General features: G+C 37.7%; 1 protein-coding gene across 1 annotated transcript; it reads right to left on the bottom strand.

Annotated features, from left to right (window-relative positions):
- Positions 1-1,515: 1,515 nt before the first annotated feature.
- On the bottom strand, positions 1,516-17,391 carry LOC104524247 (mothers against decapentaplegic homolog 2). Its single transcript, XM_010167058.2, has 9 exons — positions 17,299-17,391; positions 15,931-16,124; positions 15,145-15,279; positions 11,951-12,025; positions 10,679-10,732; positions 9,398-9,610; positions 7,387-7,524; positions 7,078-7,222; positions 1,516-3,490 (listed from the first exon to the last, which is right to left on the bottom strand). The coding sequence occupies exons 4-9, from the start codon at positions 11,958-11,960 to the stop codon at positions 3,367-3,369; spliced, it is 684 nt and encodes a 227-aa protein (XP_010165360.2). The 5' UTR covers positions 11,961-12,025; positions 15,145-15,279; positions 15,931-16,124; positions 17,299-17,391; the 3' UTR covers positions 1,516-3,366.
- Positions 17,392-17,960: the final 569 nt, after the last annotated feature.

Genomic DNA, 17,960 nt, shown 5'->3' with positions numbered 1-17,960 from the left:
GTTCTAGATTTGTAGAACAGCATCTGGAAGCAAAAGGACTCTGTGCAAGACACTCAAGTAATAGCAGATAATTCCTGTTGCAGAGAGTTTGCCACCTAGACAGTAAGCATGCACAGAAGGAAGAAGGAAAATACACAGAGATGATGTTCTACCATCAGTTCTCACAGTTTAAAGGTGGAAGAGTCCAGGCATTTGACATGGTTCTTGAAGCCTCAGCCCTGGAACAACTCTGAAATTAAATTGGGTTTTTTCTTTGGAGCAGGAAAGGCTCTGAAACATCAGCTCAGTGCATCCAAGCTGCTAAATGGCAACTCAAAAATAATTTTTAGGCTCAGATGTTTACATCAACTACCTGATTTTTGATTACTTGGCTTTGGCAGTACTATGAAAATCAAGCTCAGACAGGGCTAGCGACAAGAGAGAGAGATCAGAACCCTGGCACACAGAATCCCAGTCCAAACTTAAGGGAGCAGTTACACACAGTTTTTCCAGCTTCATGATACAGATAAGCAGTTGACTACCCATATTTAAAGTATCTCCAGTTGAGTACTCCCTGCTTGGTAAGTATTTTATTTCACAAAATAGGCTTGTAAAAAATATAATTCACTTTTCACTTGTACTTTGGGCATCAGTACTTTGACTGGCAAAAGAGAAGAGAGATGAAGTCACATTCCTTAGGTACCACAGGCATTCTGCATTAAGATGCTTGAGCAGGCACTATTCAGTTCTTTAGGAAGAGCAGAACAGCAATGGGATAAACCAGAAAGGCACTGGATTAAGAAACAGGAGCAGGTTAAAAGTTACTCAAGAACTGCCAAGGGCATTTAAATGAAATACAAGCAAGCAAACATTTTGAACACAGGTAAGTTTCCTTGTTCCACTAAGCTGTGCTTGAAATGGCAACGGCAGAAGGGCATATGTTAGTGGTACTAACAGAAGTTAAAAAAAAAGTGACCTCTGAGATAGCCTTGCACACAGGCAGCACCACAGGTCCACAGATAATGTCTGCAGTGTCCTTGTACGCTACTCAGAAGTACTCACCAAAAAAGTACTCACCAAAAAAGTCAAGGTTATGACAATGTTCAAGGCAAAGCAAGTAGTGTAAGAACACATACAGAAATCCACGGCAAGGAGCATACGGAATTAGGTCACCCAACTGATTCAAGTTGCAACCTGCTCATAAATGCAATGGAGTCTTTCACTCAGACAAGTCGCTCTTATCTAACTGTTTCACAGCTGAAAGTAAACATCTGAGCTAGCAGGATGTAATTTGATTGCAAGAGGAAAAAAGCAACTGCTTTCATAAACTCGATCTGGAGTAGAATCATTAAACACACACAGATCCTGAACCTCCATGACAGCTGGGTAAGAAGAGATTTTAACATCCAAACTATACCTTTCCAGCCACAACATGCACGACACTCCTGCCATTTATTTGGGTGGGTTAGAAAAACTCCTAACCTTCAACAGAAAAATTACACAGCAATTAATAATAAAAAAAAACCCCAACCATCATGAGAATTAAAACTTTTATTAGTGTATTCACATATTAGGCAAATGCAACACGCATGAAGCTTATTTCTTAGGTTCACAAGTTCTACCAATACATTAGTCTACTGGTAAAACTAGCACAAACTGATAACTGCTTTGCCAATTTTTTTTTTTGTTTAAAGGTGTCTGGCCCACTTTTTCCAGGCTTGATTTTTGGTATTGCTTCTATGCCCTAGTCATTATGGCATAAAAATATTCAACACTATCATCAATTCAGTCAACTGATTAAAAGCTGTAACACTGGCCACATTTTTGTTCTCGAAGCTAAGTTATCACTAGCTGTACTTACAAAGTACAGAACTAGTGTAATGGATGAAACAATGGGAAAAAAAAAAACCCAGACAAAGGCAATCCTGCTACTGCCACAATAACAAAAGAATGACAGACAGCTAGATCACAAGATTGTTAGTAAGATGTATATTTTTTTTTTCAAGTCAGAATAACCCTTCTATACAGTTTCCCAACCCTTCCCCAACCCAGACTTATTTGTAGAATATATTTCAGAATATTTTTAATATGGTGCAGCTGTAGTGTCCAAGGGTTCACAATAACATGCACTGTCACGAAGAACCTAGAAGTCCTCCTTCGCTGGTCATACCTCAGCAACCACTATCCTAGAGGTTTTGCAGAAGCAACTACTTTTAATAACAAGGCCCATTATGACTTAATGAATGCGTATGATCTGGTATGTAAGTAAGCTATACAAAGCCACTCAGATCAGAAATTTAAATCCTGTTACTGAAATATGTTAAAAGAAGCTGCATCTATTTAAAACCTAAACGAAAAGAGTCTAATTTACCCTGGGAAAGGATTTTTCAAGGTATTTGGCTCCAAAAACTAAAAACCATTATTTTTAGTGACATCTGTTTAATAAAAAAAATACAGATGTAAGGGGTAAGCCAATAACCTTGTATACTCAATCCAGTATCCAGTGTTATGGTAAATTCTCATTCCATGAGAAAAAACACTCGTTTCAATGATTCAAGGTACAAAAAAGTCCCAAATTACATCAGTGCCAGCAATACTGCTGGCAACAGAGGCATCAACTCAGATGGGTAGGGAAAAGTAGACTCCTAGTGTGATGGATACCTGGAATTTATAACATGAATTCATTTTAGGCCCTATTAAGCACATAAAGTGTCTTAAGATTTCACAGATGAATCTCAAGACATTTCTTTCCCTTCCAATGGAGGGATTTTTTTTTTTTTTTCTTTAAGAAGGCAGCAAAAAGTTAAGTTTTCTACAAGGAAAGTCTGCTTTTTATGTTTAGGACAACTTGAAAACCTGCTTATATAAAAAAATATAAAAGAATAAAGGAGTAGAGTCTTGGAATTTTATGAGAGATTTGCCCCAATCAAAAAACCAAACAACTATTTATGGGAACTAAAATGGAGAACAGCACAATATTGTGATATTTGAGATCATGATACATTACCTGTACATATACTTAGCTATTCATGTTATTGATAAACCATTAGGACACTCAATTATATACCCAATAAAAACACCATTAAGAGTCTTTAGAACTGTCTCTTCTTCTTTCTGAAGAAGGCATTTCTATACACTAAATTTTCATCTAGTATCAGAGTATAGGAAACAGAATCCACAAGGTGCTTTAATTGATGAGACCTCAAGTGCTGTTTTTCTTTTTCTTTCTTTCTTTTTTTTTTTCTTTTTTTTAAAAAAAAAAACAAACTTTTTGGATAGTAAACAGTTCATGGGGACCACACACAAATACTACGACAGACGAGCTGTTATATTAAGTCTGTTGACTGGACTCGATATTTAGCCCACTGCTAACGGAGGAAGAAGTTTTTAGGACATGCTGGAGCAGCGTACTGAAGGGGAGCCCATCTGAGTCAATACTTTGTCCAACCATTGTAGAGGTCCGTTCAGATGAAGTTCAATCCAGCAAGGAGTGCTTGTTACTGTTTGCCGCCTAGAAAAATCAAGAATAGGAAGTCAGAAAGCAGCTTTGGCTGCTATCAAGTTTTCCATCGTATGATCAAGTAGGTTTCCCTCTGTATCTACTACACAGAAAGATAAAAATTTGCAATTGTTACCATAACTGTTACTAAACTTTTTTCAGACAGTCTTTGGGGGGAGGAGGGGACAAACCACAAAACAAAAAGACCAAAAACCCTAAAACATCTCTAAGACATATCAATAATTACATGCTTGTCCATGATACATCGAGGATATTCTGCTCTGGAGAATAAGCACTGCAGTATTTGCTTCAAACACCACACCAAGAGCCTCACTTCTAAAAAGAATTCAAAACTGAAGATGGTCCAACCAACGTGGTGTTCACACCACAGATAGTTGTGTGCAGCTGTATCTCAACCTTCAAAGAGTCTGCGTGCATAACTGGGTTTGAATTATGCAGACAACTACTCAGAAATACGGAATAGAAACACTTGTCTCTGCAATGTCAGCATGGCCAAAGAGCACAATACTATTGCAAACATAAAGTCTGGCTCTTTTGGAGCAATTTACAAGATAAACATATAGGGGAACTACTAGATGTTTTCAGAAACACTACATCAAAACACAGTGTGTGGTTATACTGTGCTAACTGATGCTATCTCAAAGGAATACCAAACTTCATATCTGATTTCCTGTAATCTCACACTTCTACATGTGTTTTGTACTGTAACATCCTCACACAGACAACTTAAGTAAAAATTGTGTTTCCCTGGCCTTCTTTATAAGCTTGCCTGTAATTTTTCACAATAGAAGCCCTTAATTAAACATCACATAGAAAGCCTCAGTAAAGCAAAAGGATTGACAACCATAAAGGCTTCATTCACTCTCCCATATATCCTTGTTTCAGAGACCTGTTATTCAAAAACCTTCCCTCTCTTCTCCAAAGTAAAGAAATCAGTATTGGACATGCTCTGCCTGAGAAATCCTGTTATTTCACTGTACCCACTCCAGGCATGGGAGTTTTCTTAAACTAGACTGGCAAGACTACTGTTGCTAAGCCAGTTCTTCCTAGTAATTCCAGCTACCCCAAAGTCAAAGCGAGGAGGCATTAAGATTCAAAGGCAGCAGATTATCCGTACACAAACCCAGCCCTTTCACTTTTACTCTTGGCACTGCAATCCTTTGCTTTAAGGAAATCTGTTTATATAAACAGAGGAACTGAAAAGCCAGACAGTTTAAGCCAGTGAGAGGATGGATTTCAAAAGTTGTCTGTGGTTTTATATTTTCTAGGAGAATAAAGTGGCTGGGGTCTGTGTTCTCTCATCGCTCTAAAAACCATTGTTATCTTAGCCCTGAATGTCTATGCCAAAACAAAGTGATCCAATAAAAGAACAATCTAAACCACAGGAAATATAATTCCATTTAGACTCAAATCCTCTCCCAAAGAAGGAAATTCATTATTCCACCGCTGTCAACTCCCCTACAATGTGTTCCACAACACACTTCCTCAAAATTTTACAACTGGTTCTGTTCAACAGCCCTGGCTTTGCACTACATTGTCTAAAGCTGATAAACAGTGATGTTCACTTAGTAGCTGTCTCAAAACTAAAACTCATCCTCCTACCCATGGATTTCCAGTTCACTTATCACTAATTCTGTTTGCTGTAATTACCTCTACTTGACTTTCTTCAGAAGATGATCCTAGACCTGGAGACTTCCTATGCTAACGTGAACACTTGACTGCTGATCTGCACTTCTACCACCATCCTCAATTCAAGCCAGCATGTATTGAGCAAAAAGCTATAAGCTGTTTTGTCTACCAAGCTTATAAAATCTCCCACTTTGCCATATCTGCACGTTTATGCACATCTGCCAGATGCCTAAAATTAAGTAATGCTTTGGCTTTGCCAGGGCCTGTTCTATAAGAAACATTTTTAACATAATAACAAAGCATAGAAATGTTAAGAATGATGGATTTTACAGTGCTTCCTAGTCTGTTTTGACAATTCAGACTAATTTAAATTCAAGGTTGTGTTTGCAGGAGTAACCTCTTCTTTGCTTTAATCATAACTGCAGCAAAACTTGCAAGTCTCATGCATCAATAATTTATTAGCGTCATCTTAAACAGAGATGCAAAGAAACTAGTTCAGTATTATGTCAGCAATCAGTTTCTGTGCTGTTCTGGCAGTGTTTCTACTGGAGTTTTTTTTCCAACTCCACGATCTCTGAAGGGTTTAAAGACTACTAACACTCTCTCTCCCTAGAGATGACTTTACCAAAAGCCTCCCTACTGTTTTAACCCAGCACTTACATCCCATCACTTCAAGTTGTCTCCATATAATCTGACTGATTAAGCCTTTCTTCTGTTCTGATTTGAATGTTGTATTTAATTATGCCTAAGTGTATACATACTCCTTTGGAGCCAAATCCAACAGTTCTTTAAACTTGAGCCAGATACTTTTTTGTGTATCTCTTGCTAACAAAGAGGTATCAATTTATTCCATTACACAAATTTCTCATTTAACCTAATTAGGCTTCTACAAAATTGGCTTCATTTAGCTGAGAAGCCTCCCCCACATACTGACGCTGCTATTTACATCTATATATTTCAAGAGCAGATAAAAAAGAATCAAAACCCCAGGATTCACAGTAGAACCTACATGTCATTGTTCAACTTGAGAAATTGGATGGATTTTTAAAAATCGTTATATATTGCAATAGGGTATTGGTATGGCAGACTTCACTCTTTCAGTGGACAATTTCTAGAGAGGTTTAAGGGATTTGTTTAAAAGCACATCTCTAGCTCTCCAATATAATGAAGTCCTTAATATTGCTCAGTTAGAAGTCAACTCCTTGTCTTCCCAAATTCCCATACTGCATTAAAAACAGGCACTGTCCTCAACTATAGATCTTAGTTTGTGCTAGTAAAAAATACAATTGGAAACTAACCAAAAGCAGATAAAAGACTGTTTTTTCCACTCAAAAAACTGTTTTTAGCAGTTTTACTACATAAACACAGTCATCTCACTCCTGCAAAGCTTTTTCCACTACAAGTTCCAAAATATTTGCCATCTCTCAAATGTGTGTTCTCCAGGTGGTTTATACAGCAGAATGCACTCCAAGTTACTCCAATTCTTTCTGTCGGGTACTATCAACTGCATCCCCTACCACAACCTAATGGAACTCATTTCACTCCGTATAAAACAGGACAGCGATGAAAATGACTGTACAGCCAAACAAACAGCAAATAATCTCATAACTCAAACTGTGAAACTTCTAGATGTTGTCAGTGATTTCACCACAATAAGCAAGCAAGCAGGGCCAAGCGAGGAAACAGAACTTCGACGACATTCCTTGCTCAACAGCTGACTTCAACGCAATACTAAAATCAGTTTACTGGTCTTTATGACTTAGAGAAGCTCCATTGCTGAGGAGGAGAAAAAAGAAGACATGGGTTCAACTTGCAAAGAGCATTTTGACAGTAGCAATAAAAAGCTTGTAAATGTGGCCTTCAAGACAGACAGAAATAGTGCATTAGTGAAAAAAAAAACAAACCAAAATTATTAACTCTACATTTAAAAACAAACGGTTTTTTGTTACCTGTATTCAGCTCCCCATCCTTTAACAAAACTCATTCTTATGGTACACATTCTAGTAAGCTGATAAACTGCTTCAAAACCTTGATTCACAGATTGAGCCAGAAGAGCAGCAAATTCTTGGTTATTAAAGATTTTTAGATTGCATCCTAGAAAGAAAAAAAACAAGTCAAAAAGGGTACAATCAATGAATACTTGTGTTGGCTACACAAAAGCCTGAAACTATGAAGAAGCTATCAAAAGGAAAGAAAATATGATCCAGTGAATATGTTTGTTGGATATTTTTGCAGAAGACCTTTGGTAGGCTACTAACCTGGTGGAATTTTGCACACAGTGGCAGGATGCCAGCCGTATCTTTGATTACAGTTGGGGCTCTGAACAAAAATCGCACTATCACTCAGGCACTCGGCAAAAACTTCTCCACCAATGTAATAGAGACGTACTCCCCTTCCTGCAGCAAAATTAAAGAGGAACTCTAGTTATGATATTATCCAAGAAGATTAACAAACAAGTATTTTGTTTCAGAGAAGGTTAAGGTTTTCCTTTAGAACAGAAACAGAAATCAATTATAGAACAGAATCATAGAATGGTTTGGGTTGGAAGGGACCTTAAAGCTCATCCAGTTCCAACCCCCCTGCCAGCAGCAGGGACACCTTCCACTAGACCAGGTTGCTCAAAGCCTCCATGCTGCTGGGCTGACAGCTCTAGCAGGAGCAGAGCAGGATTAACTTGCATTTTTCTCTCACAAACACCCAATATTCGAAGGAGAAGCAGAATAATTTTTGGTCAAGAGTGAGACAGAATTTTCTAACCACGTAATGGCTTGTAACCAAATCCAAGTTAGGAAGCTGTGATCATTACCAAATAACTTTTCCACTTAAAGACGTACTGAAATTGAAGTTAAAATATTAGATTCAAGAATTCAAACTTGTGCTAAAATTAAGTGTTGTATCCAAAGGGACACAGGCCACTGGCAACGAGTATATCACTCCAACAATGCTCTCTGCTTACATGTGCCCACATTGTTTCACAACCTGCTGTGTATTCCTTTCTCTGTACTACTGAAAAATCAACAGGACTTCACAAAAACACACACCCATAAGAAATCCTACTGTTCACTTTTAAATTGTCATCCTGCTCTCGCTGCGTAAGTGGGGAAAAAAAAAAACCTGTATGGGTTTTATATCTAGCACAAGTAAGAGAAGTAATGTACAATTAATCTTTGAAAGAAAACTATAAGTAACTAGTCCTTTTTTAAAGGCCATAGTTTCTCTTCTTTGCCTTTAAAACTATTTTTTCAAACAAAATGGAAGCTGCTCTGTAAAAAAAGTGAGAGCTCCTTACATTTTTGCTTTTTCTCATCATTGACCATTTTGATCAGTGAGCACAGGCATAAGCCTGGGTTTCTCCATGTCTAAAATTTTATTAGGCAAGCATTTGGATTTGGCAAAGAGGCAGTCAGTGGGTTCTACTAAAGAGGCTGAACTTTTTTACTAAAAGAACCCAAAAAATCTTGTAAATGTTGCTAAATAAAAGAATCCAGAAAAAAAAAAAAAAGAAGTAGTTTAATGAAGGACTTAAAGCCAAGATGCTGCATTGTGGAAAAAAAAATATTCTTTAATAACCATTACAAAGAAAATTTTGATCATGTCATGTTATGTCAATGTCAGCCCTTCCCATTTCACAAAAGAATTCAAGTAGTACTACCAACATCCATTCTGCATTTGACAAATCAGAATAAACTAAGCAACATGTTAATATTTTGTAATTAAAGCTTAAATTTCAATTATCAGCAACTCCGAACAGAAGTGCCACCCAGAGCAGAGTGGTCCAATGTAGAGCATGAAAGCCAAAAACCTGCTCCTGGGGATGCTTTGGTGCATCATCTTTTTCCAGAAGGCAGAGAACAGCAACGTGAGCAACAGAAATCCCATTCAGCTGAGTGGCTTCCTCCCGTGCTGCTCTCAGCCTGACAGCTGTGTGACTGCTGCCGCCACCGACTGAGTGACCATTGATTGAGGAAAAGCAGCTCCTTTCAGCTCCAGCCATCACTACATCTCCTCCCAATTACAACTGGCTGTGGCAGCAAAAGCTGCTACATTTCTCCCTGATTTCACAAGTGGTGACCTCTGTGTCTTTCCACTTCTGCCCTTAGCAAAAGAGACCAGGCTCTCCTTGGTAAGCATTGAGAGAGAGGTTCAATGGCTGGCTACACAAGGGTGAAAGGATCCCAACACTCAGATCTGCCCATCTTACCTGGATCATTCCAGGTACTTTAATGGCTAAAATGAAATTAAATAGTTAAAAGATCAGAGATTTTTTACCTATGTGTCGCCTTGTCATTTCCACTGTAGCGTTTCTGTTTACATTGGAAAGCAGACCTAGACAAAATCGTTCTGAATTTGATGGATCTGTAAAGCCATCTACAGTCAGGGAAGGTTGTGATGCATGGAAGGTTTCTCCCACTCTTTGATTCAACTCATAATATGCTATTGAACACCAAAATGCAGGCTCTGAGTAAGTAACAGGTTGCAAGTCTAAAAAAAAAAATAATTTTAAAAAACAAGTTAACATAGAATTTGAGGCCAAAAAGAAATCTATCTGTCCTGCTATTTGTCTCTTCCAGCAGCAAAAGTGGTAGTCTCCACAAACTACAGAGATGATATTTTGCTTGCTGTCATTTTTAACCACCCTAGTAAAGAGAACTGAATTCAATATTCCACACAAGGGAAGGAAGAGGGGAAGAAGGAGTGATCTGACCTGACCACAGCTCATGTAGTTCAGAGCAAAATGATTAAGCTACTGTTACTGTGAGTGCCAGATGCTGAGACATTTACGTTGCCTTTCTATAACTTGCAAACATTTCAGCAACGTTAAAGAAAAGACTGACCTGTTAAACACTGAAGCACACAAAGGTAAAAAATACTAATATGAAAATGATGTTCCCTTTTATTACACTGTAGGTTGTACTGTCTCTTTATCTAAAGGTAGCTCTAAGCAACTCTTACTCTCCCCTACTAGAGCTCAGTATCTTCCCCGTGCATCTTCAGCTTTTCCTGCGCTGCCTCCCTTTTTCACCTACCCTAATTACTTACTCAGCGCTCTGAACAGCATTTTCCTGTCACATCCTGTCACCATTCCTTAAACAAACCCAAGGGAACCTGATCTTCCTGAGGCTTTTATACAGACACACACAGCAGTGGCATCTGATCAAAGCAGATGGGCAACTAATGTGGAAGCAGTAACTGTGTTGTGGTCACAGGTGAAACCGTACATGAGAGGAGCAGCAAAACACACATACGAGGGAGATGGCAAGTCTGGGCAGCACTATGGATAGGCTAACATCCTTTACACTATTTATTTTATAAATGCTATTCCTGCACACACAACCATATTACTCTTTCTCTTAGCTAGAAGCTCAGTTAAAGACATGGACTAGTTATGAACTCAGCCCTATTACGTTTATCATCAGGAAGCCAAGCCAATAGTCTCCTCCTAATACAGATCTTACTTTTTTTAAAGTACATTTTCATTTTTAATGTAATTATATGCATAAAGAAGAATCATCACACACACAGAAACAATTAAAAGTATTTCCATCTTACCCAGGCTATGATTAACTGGGGAGAGAGTACTAGGAGACAGCTCTGCTGGAGATCCTGTTGAAGCAATAACAGATTGTTTCAGAGCAAATGATTCTCATTATTTCAGATGGGTATGTATGACCATTATCTAGATATAGTTTTACATTAAAATGGTGTGGAATAAGAAACCTTAGAAATCCTACAACCAGTTTTCCAGCATGTCACATGCGTATCCTGAATTAAGATTACATTTAATTTTCCAGACTCCTGGGAACCTACCCCTCTTCGTAAAGACTCAATTAGCATCTTTGTGTTGTATTTGGCAGAGCTCTCACTCCATGCACACTCTGTGAACATAACTTTATTTATGCATCCTCCAGTGAGAAGGTAGTGACTTCTTCCCAAATTCAGTGAAAAAAAGCTAAGAAAAAAGTGGATGAGATAATCAAGATATTACCTCTCTGTTCTCAAAGGAGAGGATTTATTTCTAGAAAAGAACAAGCTGGATTTCCTCATTTGAGGAAATTATTCTTTCCTGGAAGGAGGAAGGGAAAAAACTCAGAAAAATGTGAACTCTCCAACACAGTTTGTGCACTGGTAAGCAAAATACAGAGAGGCTTTTTGACAGAAACATTCCTACAATGACTGCTGATGTCAGGCTTTTTTAATTAAGGTACCTCCTGTCACACAGTGGGGAAAATATTGCAGTTCTTAGAAAAACTAGTGCAGTTGATTCCAATTAACTGAAAAAGGTTGTTAACATCAGCTAACCAAACACACACTCAAGTCTGCCAGCACATAGCAGGAGGTTCTTAACCAGCATGTTAACTATGCTTTGTCCAAGTCTAAGGCCAACCAGATTATCCAGCAACCTTTTCACTGAAGGACACAAACCCTTAATGTTTCTACTACTCTTTCAATAGAGTCTTCTACACAAGAATTAATTTGAAGCATGGCAGAAGTGATAAGGTTGTCCAAGTTAATAGACAGGTTCTCAAAATGCAGCATTTCTGTAAGTTGTTTAGGCCAAAGAGACATTTTCCTTCAATGAACCTGTTTCCAAAAAGTAAAGTTAGGGATAAGTCAAAACCAGTCAACTATTAACATCTATTTTAAGGCTGATGAACACTTAATTAGCCCTGCATGCTTTTGTTACGAAACAAATGAAACGTACTTAATATGGCACAGAGTATTTTAAAAATATTCTCCTAGAATATTTTAAAATATAAATATAAACAGAGGGATTGAAACTATTAATTCCAAGTCTTCCAAGTAGTGAAAAATAAACGTTACCTGTATCCATGCTTTGGTTCAACTGCTGGTCACTCGTTTCTCCATCTTCACTGATATATCCCGGAGGTGGTGTTTCTGTCAAAAAAAACCCAAATTCCACCTGTTGGTTCAGTGACTGGGGAAATTTGTAAGAATTAGCATTTGGCGTTTTTGTCCTCAGGTCTTCACCAACTCCATATGATACCTGAATTAGAATTCAATTTTGCTGTTCTTTTCCTTCCATTACCTGTCTTATTGTCTATGTAAAATATCTCTCGTATGCCAGCCAATTACTCAAGTAAGTTACATAATTAGCAGATAATCCTTGTTTGTTCCATTTAATACAAGATACCTTCACTACAATGAGTAACAGTTTTGCAATTGTGATCAACAGCTTTCACATTTAGTAGAATTACAAATGAAAAAACCATCTGGTGACTTCTACCCAAAAAAAAGTGAGCTGTCTTTATGTAGTACAACCATCAGATTAGATACTCTCCCACGCCTTATAGAAGTTGCTGGATTTAAAGGTTATTTTTCACTTCAGTCCCTCCCTACACCTCTTTTTCTTCAATACCCACCAGCTGATTTCATTAAATGATAACTATATTATCTAACTAGTTATGCTGCACAATCTCTATTACCATTACTATTATTATTTCCAAGGTCTACTAAGAATGTTCATCTGTTCTTTTAAAGAGTTTTCTTTAAAGATGGGAGTTTCACAGACCACAGTAAACTCAGTAACAAATTTGAAGCATTCTGATACTAGAAACTATGTCTAATTCCACAGAAATGTCTTCAAAACCCAGGAGAGTATGATTGTTTCTTTTCTCCATTCAAAATGTCTTTTGTAATTCAGATAATGAGTTAACCAACTGCCTTTCAGGAAATAATTTTCTTTGAACTGGGCAAATGTCTTTGCCTATATAATAAAGGCAAAACCTGGATTTCTTCAGTGAAAGTGTTTGAAGCTATCTCTACAATCATTTTAGAGTTGGCTCAGAGACATCTGAGAGATTAAAGACATTTAATTACATTATTACCAAACAGTAGAAATGTAAAGATAAAGCCTTTTGCTTAAGAATAAAAACCAAATTATATCAAATATCATGCCTGAGATTTACAGCAATATAGTAAGATCAGAAGGAAGTCAGCAAGAGGAAACTAAATTAAGTCAGTTGATTAAATAAAAATGAACTGAAAGAATTATGTCCTTGGTTCCTCTGGTAAAACTACTGTGCAAAACGCAGATGTGACAAAACTCAAGTGGGAATTTAAAAGGAAGATTAAGGGAAATCTTTACTAGCACGATGACAAAAATCAAACTTGTTTTGAACACTTTTATAGAATCCATTGTCATAAAGTGGACTCCACCCATTTCCAAATCATTAATTACAGTTAAGCCCACAGCCATGGTAAAAGGTCAATAACCATTTCCAATCCAACCCACACCTCCTGTTTCCAGTTACTAATCTAGGCTCTTTGGCACAGATCATTTTCCAGATCTAGTCTGCCTAAGATTTCCTCCATCCAGTACTATTAATACTGTTTTAAGGTCAGAGGTTGAGCATCACCACAGCTGGAAATAAATGCCCAAGTGCAACATTAAAAATTCTTAGCAGTGCTTGAATGCTGCCAGACGTTTGGACAACGCAGCTCAGCATGTCCACAACCTGCAAGGGAACAGAGGAGCTCCCCAAAGGCCATCCTGCATTTTCACAATGACCATCTCCCCAGCTGGAGGCAGAAACCAACCTCTCTGTAGACCAAGTACTGAGACAGTATCGTGGTGCAAAACTAGCATGGCTGTTAGACTGGCCTACTGCTAAAGAAAATATTCTCTGAAGCAGGCTGTCAAGACACACAAGACTTATCAGAACCTGGCTAAGTATTCAAGATCAAGTTAGCAAGGTCAAATCAAGTTAAATGCCATGATCTGAATACAACAGGAGGGTGTCAGTGACAAAGAGAAGGACGTAAGGTGTTGTTAGCTGCATAAAGATTTGAGTATCATGTGAATACCCACTATCACCCTAAACAGACTTCCTGCTCATAACTACCTAGAGTTGCTTTAGCTCATTTCCATAGCACTGGATTTTCAAATGGTGGCTTTCTAGTAAGTTGTCTGCCAATGCTATCAAAAGCCCTCATATTGAGTTAAAAAAGTATACACAAGTTCCAAAAGTTGGTGTTGCTTTCTTAAATCGCTCTTTAAAGATCTGCTGTCCCTAAGTGGCAACAAATGTGGAACAAATTAAACTGAAGAAATCAAATTAATTTATTTTTTTTTTTAATGCCATTTCAATTCTTGGCTATCTTTAAGGAAAATACAAGCACCATCGTGTTTAAAACATGTAGATACAATTTGTACATTGCACATGTTTGAGCTTCCAGGTAGCCACTTTATTATTTGACATAGTCCAGATGTGAATTTTCAGCTTGTTTATAACATAGCTGCTTTATACATTTATGAAAAAACTTCAGCTTTGCTTGGTTTTACACTCCAGGCAACTTCCTGAAGAGATAGGAAACAGGAAGTTGGGGCAGGAAACAAAGGTCACTGATTTTAAGTTTCAATAAGGCTGCAGACTTTCGGGCACGCTGTAGCAGATTAGTCTTGGTATTTGTTTTGGGGTGGAAAACAAGCAAAGAGGGGGAGGAAGAATTCTTTTAAAGAGTTCAGTATGTTAGGTTGTTTTTTCATACTAAAAAGACAAAACTCAGTGCACACAACAGTAACAAACACACAAAGCAGACCTTGATTGATTGGGAACTACAGAATGGAACACCTTTAAGTCACTGTTTTGCAACTTAAGGGTTTTCTCCACATACTACACATTGTGAGACTGAGAAGAAGTTTACTATTCAATGTCCAATAAGCAGCATTTGTCAGCCCCTATATGTTCGTAAAACAGGCTTAAAGCATGAGGTGAAGGTCTATCTTGTACTCAATTAGCATTTTGAATCTTAAATAAGCTACTGAAACCAAGTAAGCTATTGAGAAACCACAGCAATGTGGTTTCACACAGGATTGTGTTCTGCAAACAATAGTGTTCAGGTATTTCCACTGAAATTAATACACAAAATCAACCAGATCTAATTTATCGGTGCATCTTTCAATTAATTTGATCATTTAGGAGGATGAAACTACCATCTTGCTTCCAGTGACGCAATGTTAAGTGTACTGTTTATGGTGGGAGTTAAGAAAATACCTGGTATGTAGTTGCTCTGTGGTTCAATTCCAGCTGGAAAGTTAGTGTTTTCAGGAATGGAATGGGTATAGTCATCGAGAGGCGGAAGCTCCGTTAGAATCTCAGTGTGCCGTGGCACTAGTACGGGAGGCAAAACTGGAAAAGCAAAATTCAAAGCGTTAGTAATGCTCTCAAAATAAACATTCTGTGAGCTAAAAGGAAAGAAAAAAAAAAAATAAATCATAGAGTCATAGAATACCAGGTTGGAAGGGAGCTCAAGAATCATTTGGTCCAACCTTTCTTGGCAAAAGCATGGTCTAGACAAGATGGCTCAGCATCCTGTCCAGCTGAATCTTAAAAGTGTCCAATGTTGGGGGGGAGGGGGAAAAATATATATCTAAAGCATCTAACAATTTTGTTAGCTGTTTTGAAATTTTCTGAATCTCAGTACTGCTAATACTGCAACTGCACTGCTAGTTACTAGAAGAAACGGATTGCTGAGGTGCCTGTTGAGTAAGACTCTTCCACGTTAGCAAAGGTAAGTCATCTCTGTTCTCCTTTTCAGTTGGGATCGTGCTTAGCCAGCTGGAAACTGCTAGCAGTACTGGCAGTGTGTATCAGTATTCAACACATTTGTAAAGATTTTTCAGTAACTTTACTATTAAAAACTTCCAGGGGATGGTATTCTGAAGAATCTTGAAATTTTGGCAAGAGAAAGCATCACCTTTCTCTATTTTACATTTAAAACATTGTGCTGATATATGATATAAAGATGATGCTATAGAAAGCCAGAAGCAGTCTTCCTACCTGGTGTCTCCACTCTCTGGTAGTGGTAAGGGTTTACACATACTTCATCCTTTTTAAGATTAAAAGCATATTCACAGTTTTCAATTGCTTTAAGTTCATGGTGACTGTGAAGATCTGGCCAGCGCCACAAACGACAGTAAATAACATGTGGTAATCCTTTACGATGAGATACCTGTAGACGGCCATCGAGAGATCTATAGGGGAAAGATGTTGAGAAGTATTTAGAGGCTGCATTGCTGTCCCTGAACCACTCAAGCAACAGTGTACACACATGGGATGGGTAGTTTATGTATTCTCAGAATTCAGGGGATTGACACTGCTAGTGACATTTATACTCTTGTTGGAAGGCTTAAAATGTGATAAAAATCATGGTATCAAGCAGTGTCTTAACTTATTTTTGAGCTGCTCAAATTATTGCCAGTGAATTTAGAGTTCATTAAAAGCCACTTTACCTCCAACCAAGTATTTAGGATGATTGCTTCATATACTTTTTTTTTTTTTTTAAATGCAGAAGACAGTTGTTAAAAAAAAAAAACCACCAACCAAAACACACACTTAATAGTCCCTTCCGCTGCTAAACCTCAAGGCTTTGCTGTGGCATGGATGCTTTATGGCTTTAAGCATAACAATTCCCACAGGACTGCAAATAAGCCTTTAAGCAGTCAGCTGCCCAAGTGATCCACATGGCAGTATAACTGTAATGGAAAAAAGCATGAATGCACATCTTGTAAGGGCTGTACAGTTTATCTTCTTGACTTCATCTGCCTTGCTACCAGCTGAAAATGTTTTGCTAGTTTTAAGACAGACTGCATATGCTTACACAAATGCAGATGTTTATGGTTGTTATGGGATGGGAGACAAACCTCAATACACAAATCAAGTAATGTGACATGAAAAAAATAAAGACCCTGTTTAAGAGTTTGCCCACCGTTAACTACTGAAGAATTTACAAACAATTCTTTAGTAGCTCGTATCTGAGCCAATTAGCAAGATTTAACTGAAAGCTTGTGGCATACAAAGCAGTTTAAACACTTTGTAAGATTAAGGCTAAAGAATTAAGTTTCTCAAAACTTTGTTAATATAAATACCAAATCACATTAGAGCTTGCATTTAACAGGTCTTCCCATTCTTTCAATAGCACTGGCGTGAAAAAGGAATATTCCAGAATTAAGAGTTTCGTTGGTCAAAACATCAGCTGAGAACACTTGGATTTCTATGCTGGCAAGCAAATATTTTTAATATGCTGTACCATGAGAGGCCTACGAAGCATTTTAGTCTATTTTACAGCTAAAGCATCCCATTACAGACCCTCCAAAGCCAATCCCTCCCACAAGATTTCTATGATGCGAGAGAGGGCAGAATATTCACCTGGTTTGTTCAGAGAAGCTGTAAAGGCCTGTTGTATCCCACTGATCTATCGTGTTTGGTGTACTCAGTCCCCAAATTTCAGAGCAAGTGCTGTGCATAAATTGAAAACAAAAACAAAAAATTGATATGAATATGGAACATGGTTATTCAAAACACCATGATGTCAAACATGGAAAAATGTACAGAATACTTCCTTTCACATAGAAGATAGAGCATTGTTAGGCTTGCACTTGAACTGACATCTCATGCTATATTTTCTATATGAAGGAGGCTATCAAAATGGAACACGTGATTCAAGTTAAATGATAAATGTTTTTAAAAGGTGAACAAGTTCTCTGGTTTTAAGTAGTGAATACAGTTGTAATGTTCCTTAAAACAGGCAAAACTTCCTCAGCCTATCTCTTAACAAAATTCAGTTTTAAAGGGCAGTTTCTGAGTTGTTTTTTTTGTTTTTGTTTGTTCTTAAAACATTAAGTTTCCCTAAAACTTCAAACAAAGGCCATGTGTATCTGAAACTGAACATCACAATCTAACTTTCAGGTACCACCACTTAAGCATTAATGTCATTCTCCACACACATACTAATTTGCTGCTTTTCCCAAAACGGGAATATTTGGACTCAGAAGGAAAACACGTTGTAGCTGGTACTTCTCACTGTTTTC

Source organism: Antrostomus carolinensis, unplaced genomic scaffold, assembly GCF_000700745.2.
Source record: "Antrostomus carolinensis isolate BGI_N321 unplaced genomic scaffold, ASM70074v2 scaffold4074, whole genome shotgun sequence".
NCBI lineage: Eukaryota > Metazoa > Chordata > Aves > Caprimulgiformes > Caprimulgidae > Antrostomus > Antrostomus carolinensis.
This window is presented reverse-complemented; position numbering and strand designations above follow the sequence as displayed.

Coding starts and splice junctions, on each gene's coding strand:
- LOC104524247 (XM_010167058.2), bottom strand. Junction 9,611..10,678: donor CCCAGTTAATCATAGCCTGG/GTAAGATGGAAA, acceptor TTTTTTTTTTAG/ACTTGCAACCTGTTACTTAC. Junction 7,223..7,386: donor TGTGTGCAAAATTCCACCAG/GTTAGTAGCCTA, acceptor TTTTCTTTCTAG/GATGCAATCTAAAAATCTTT.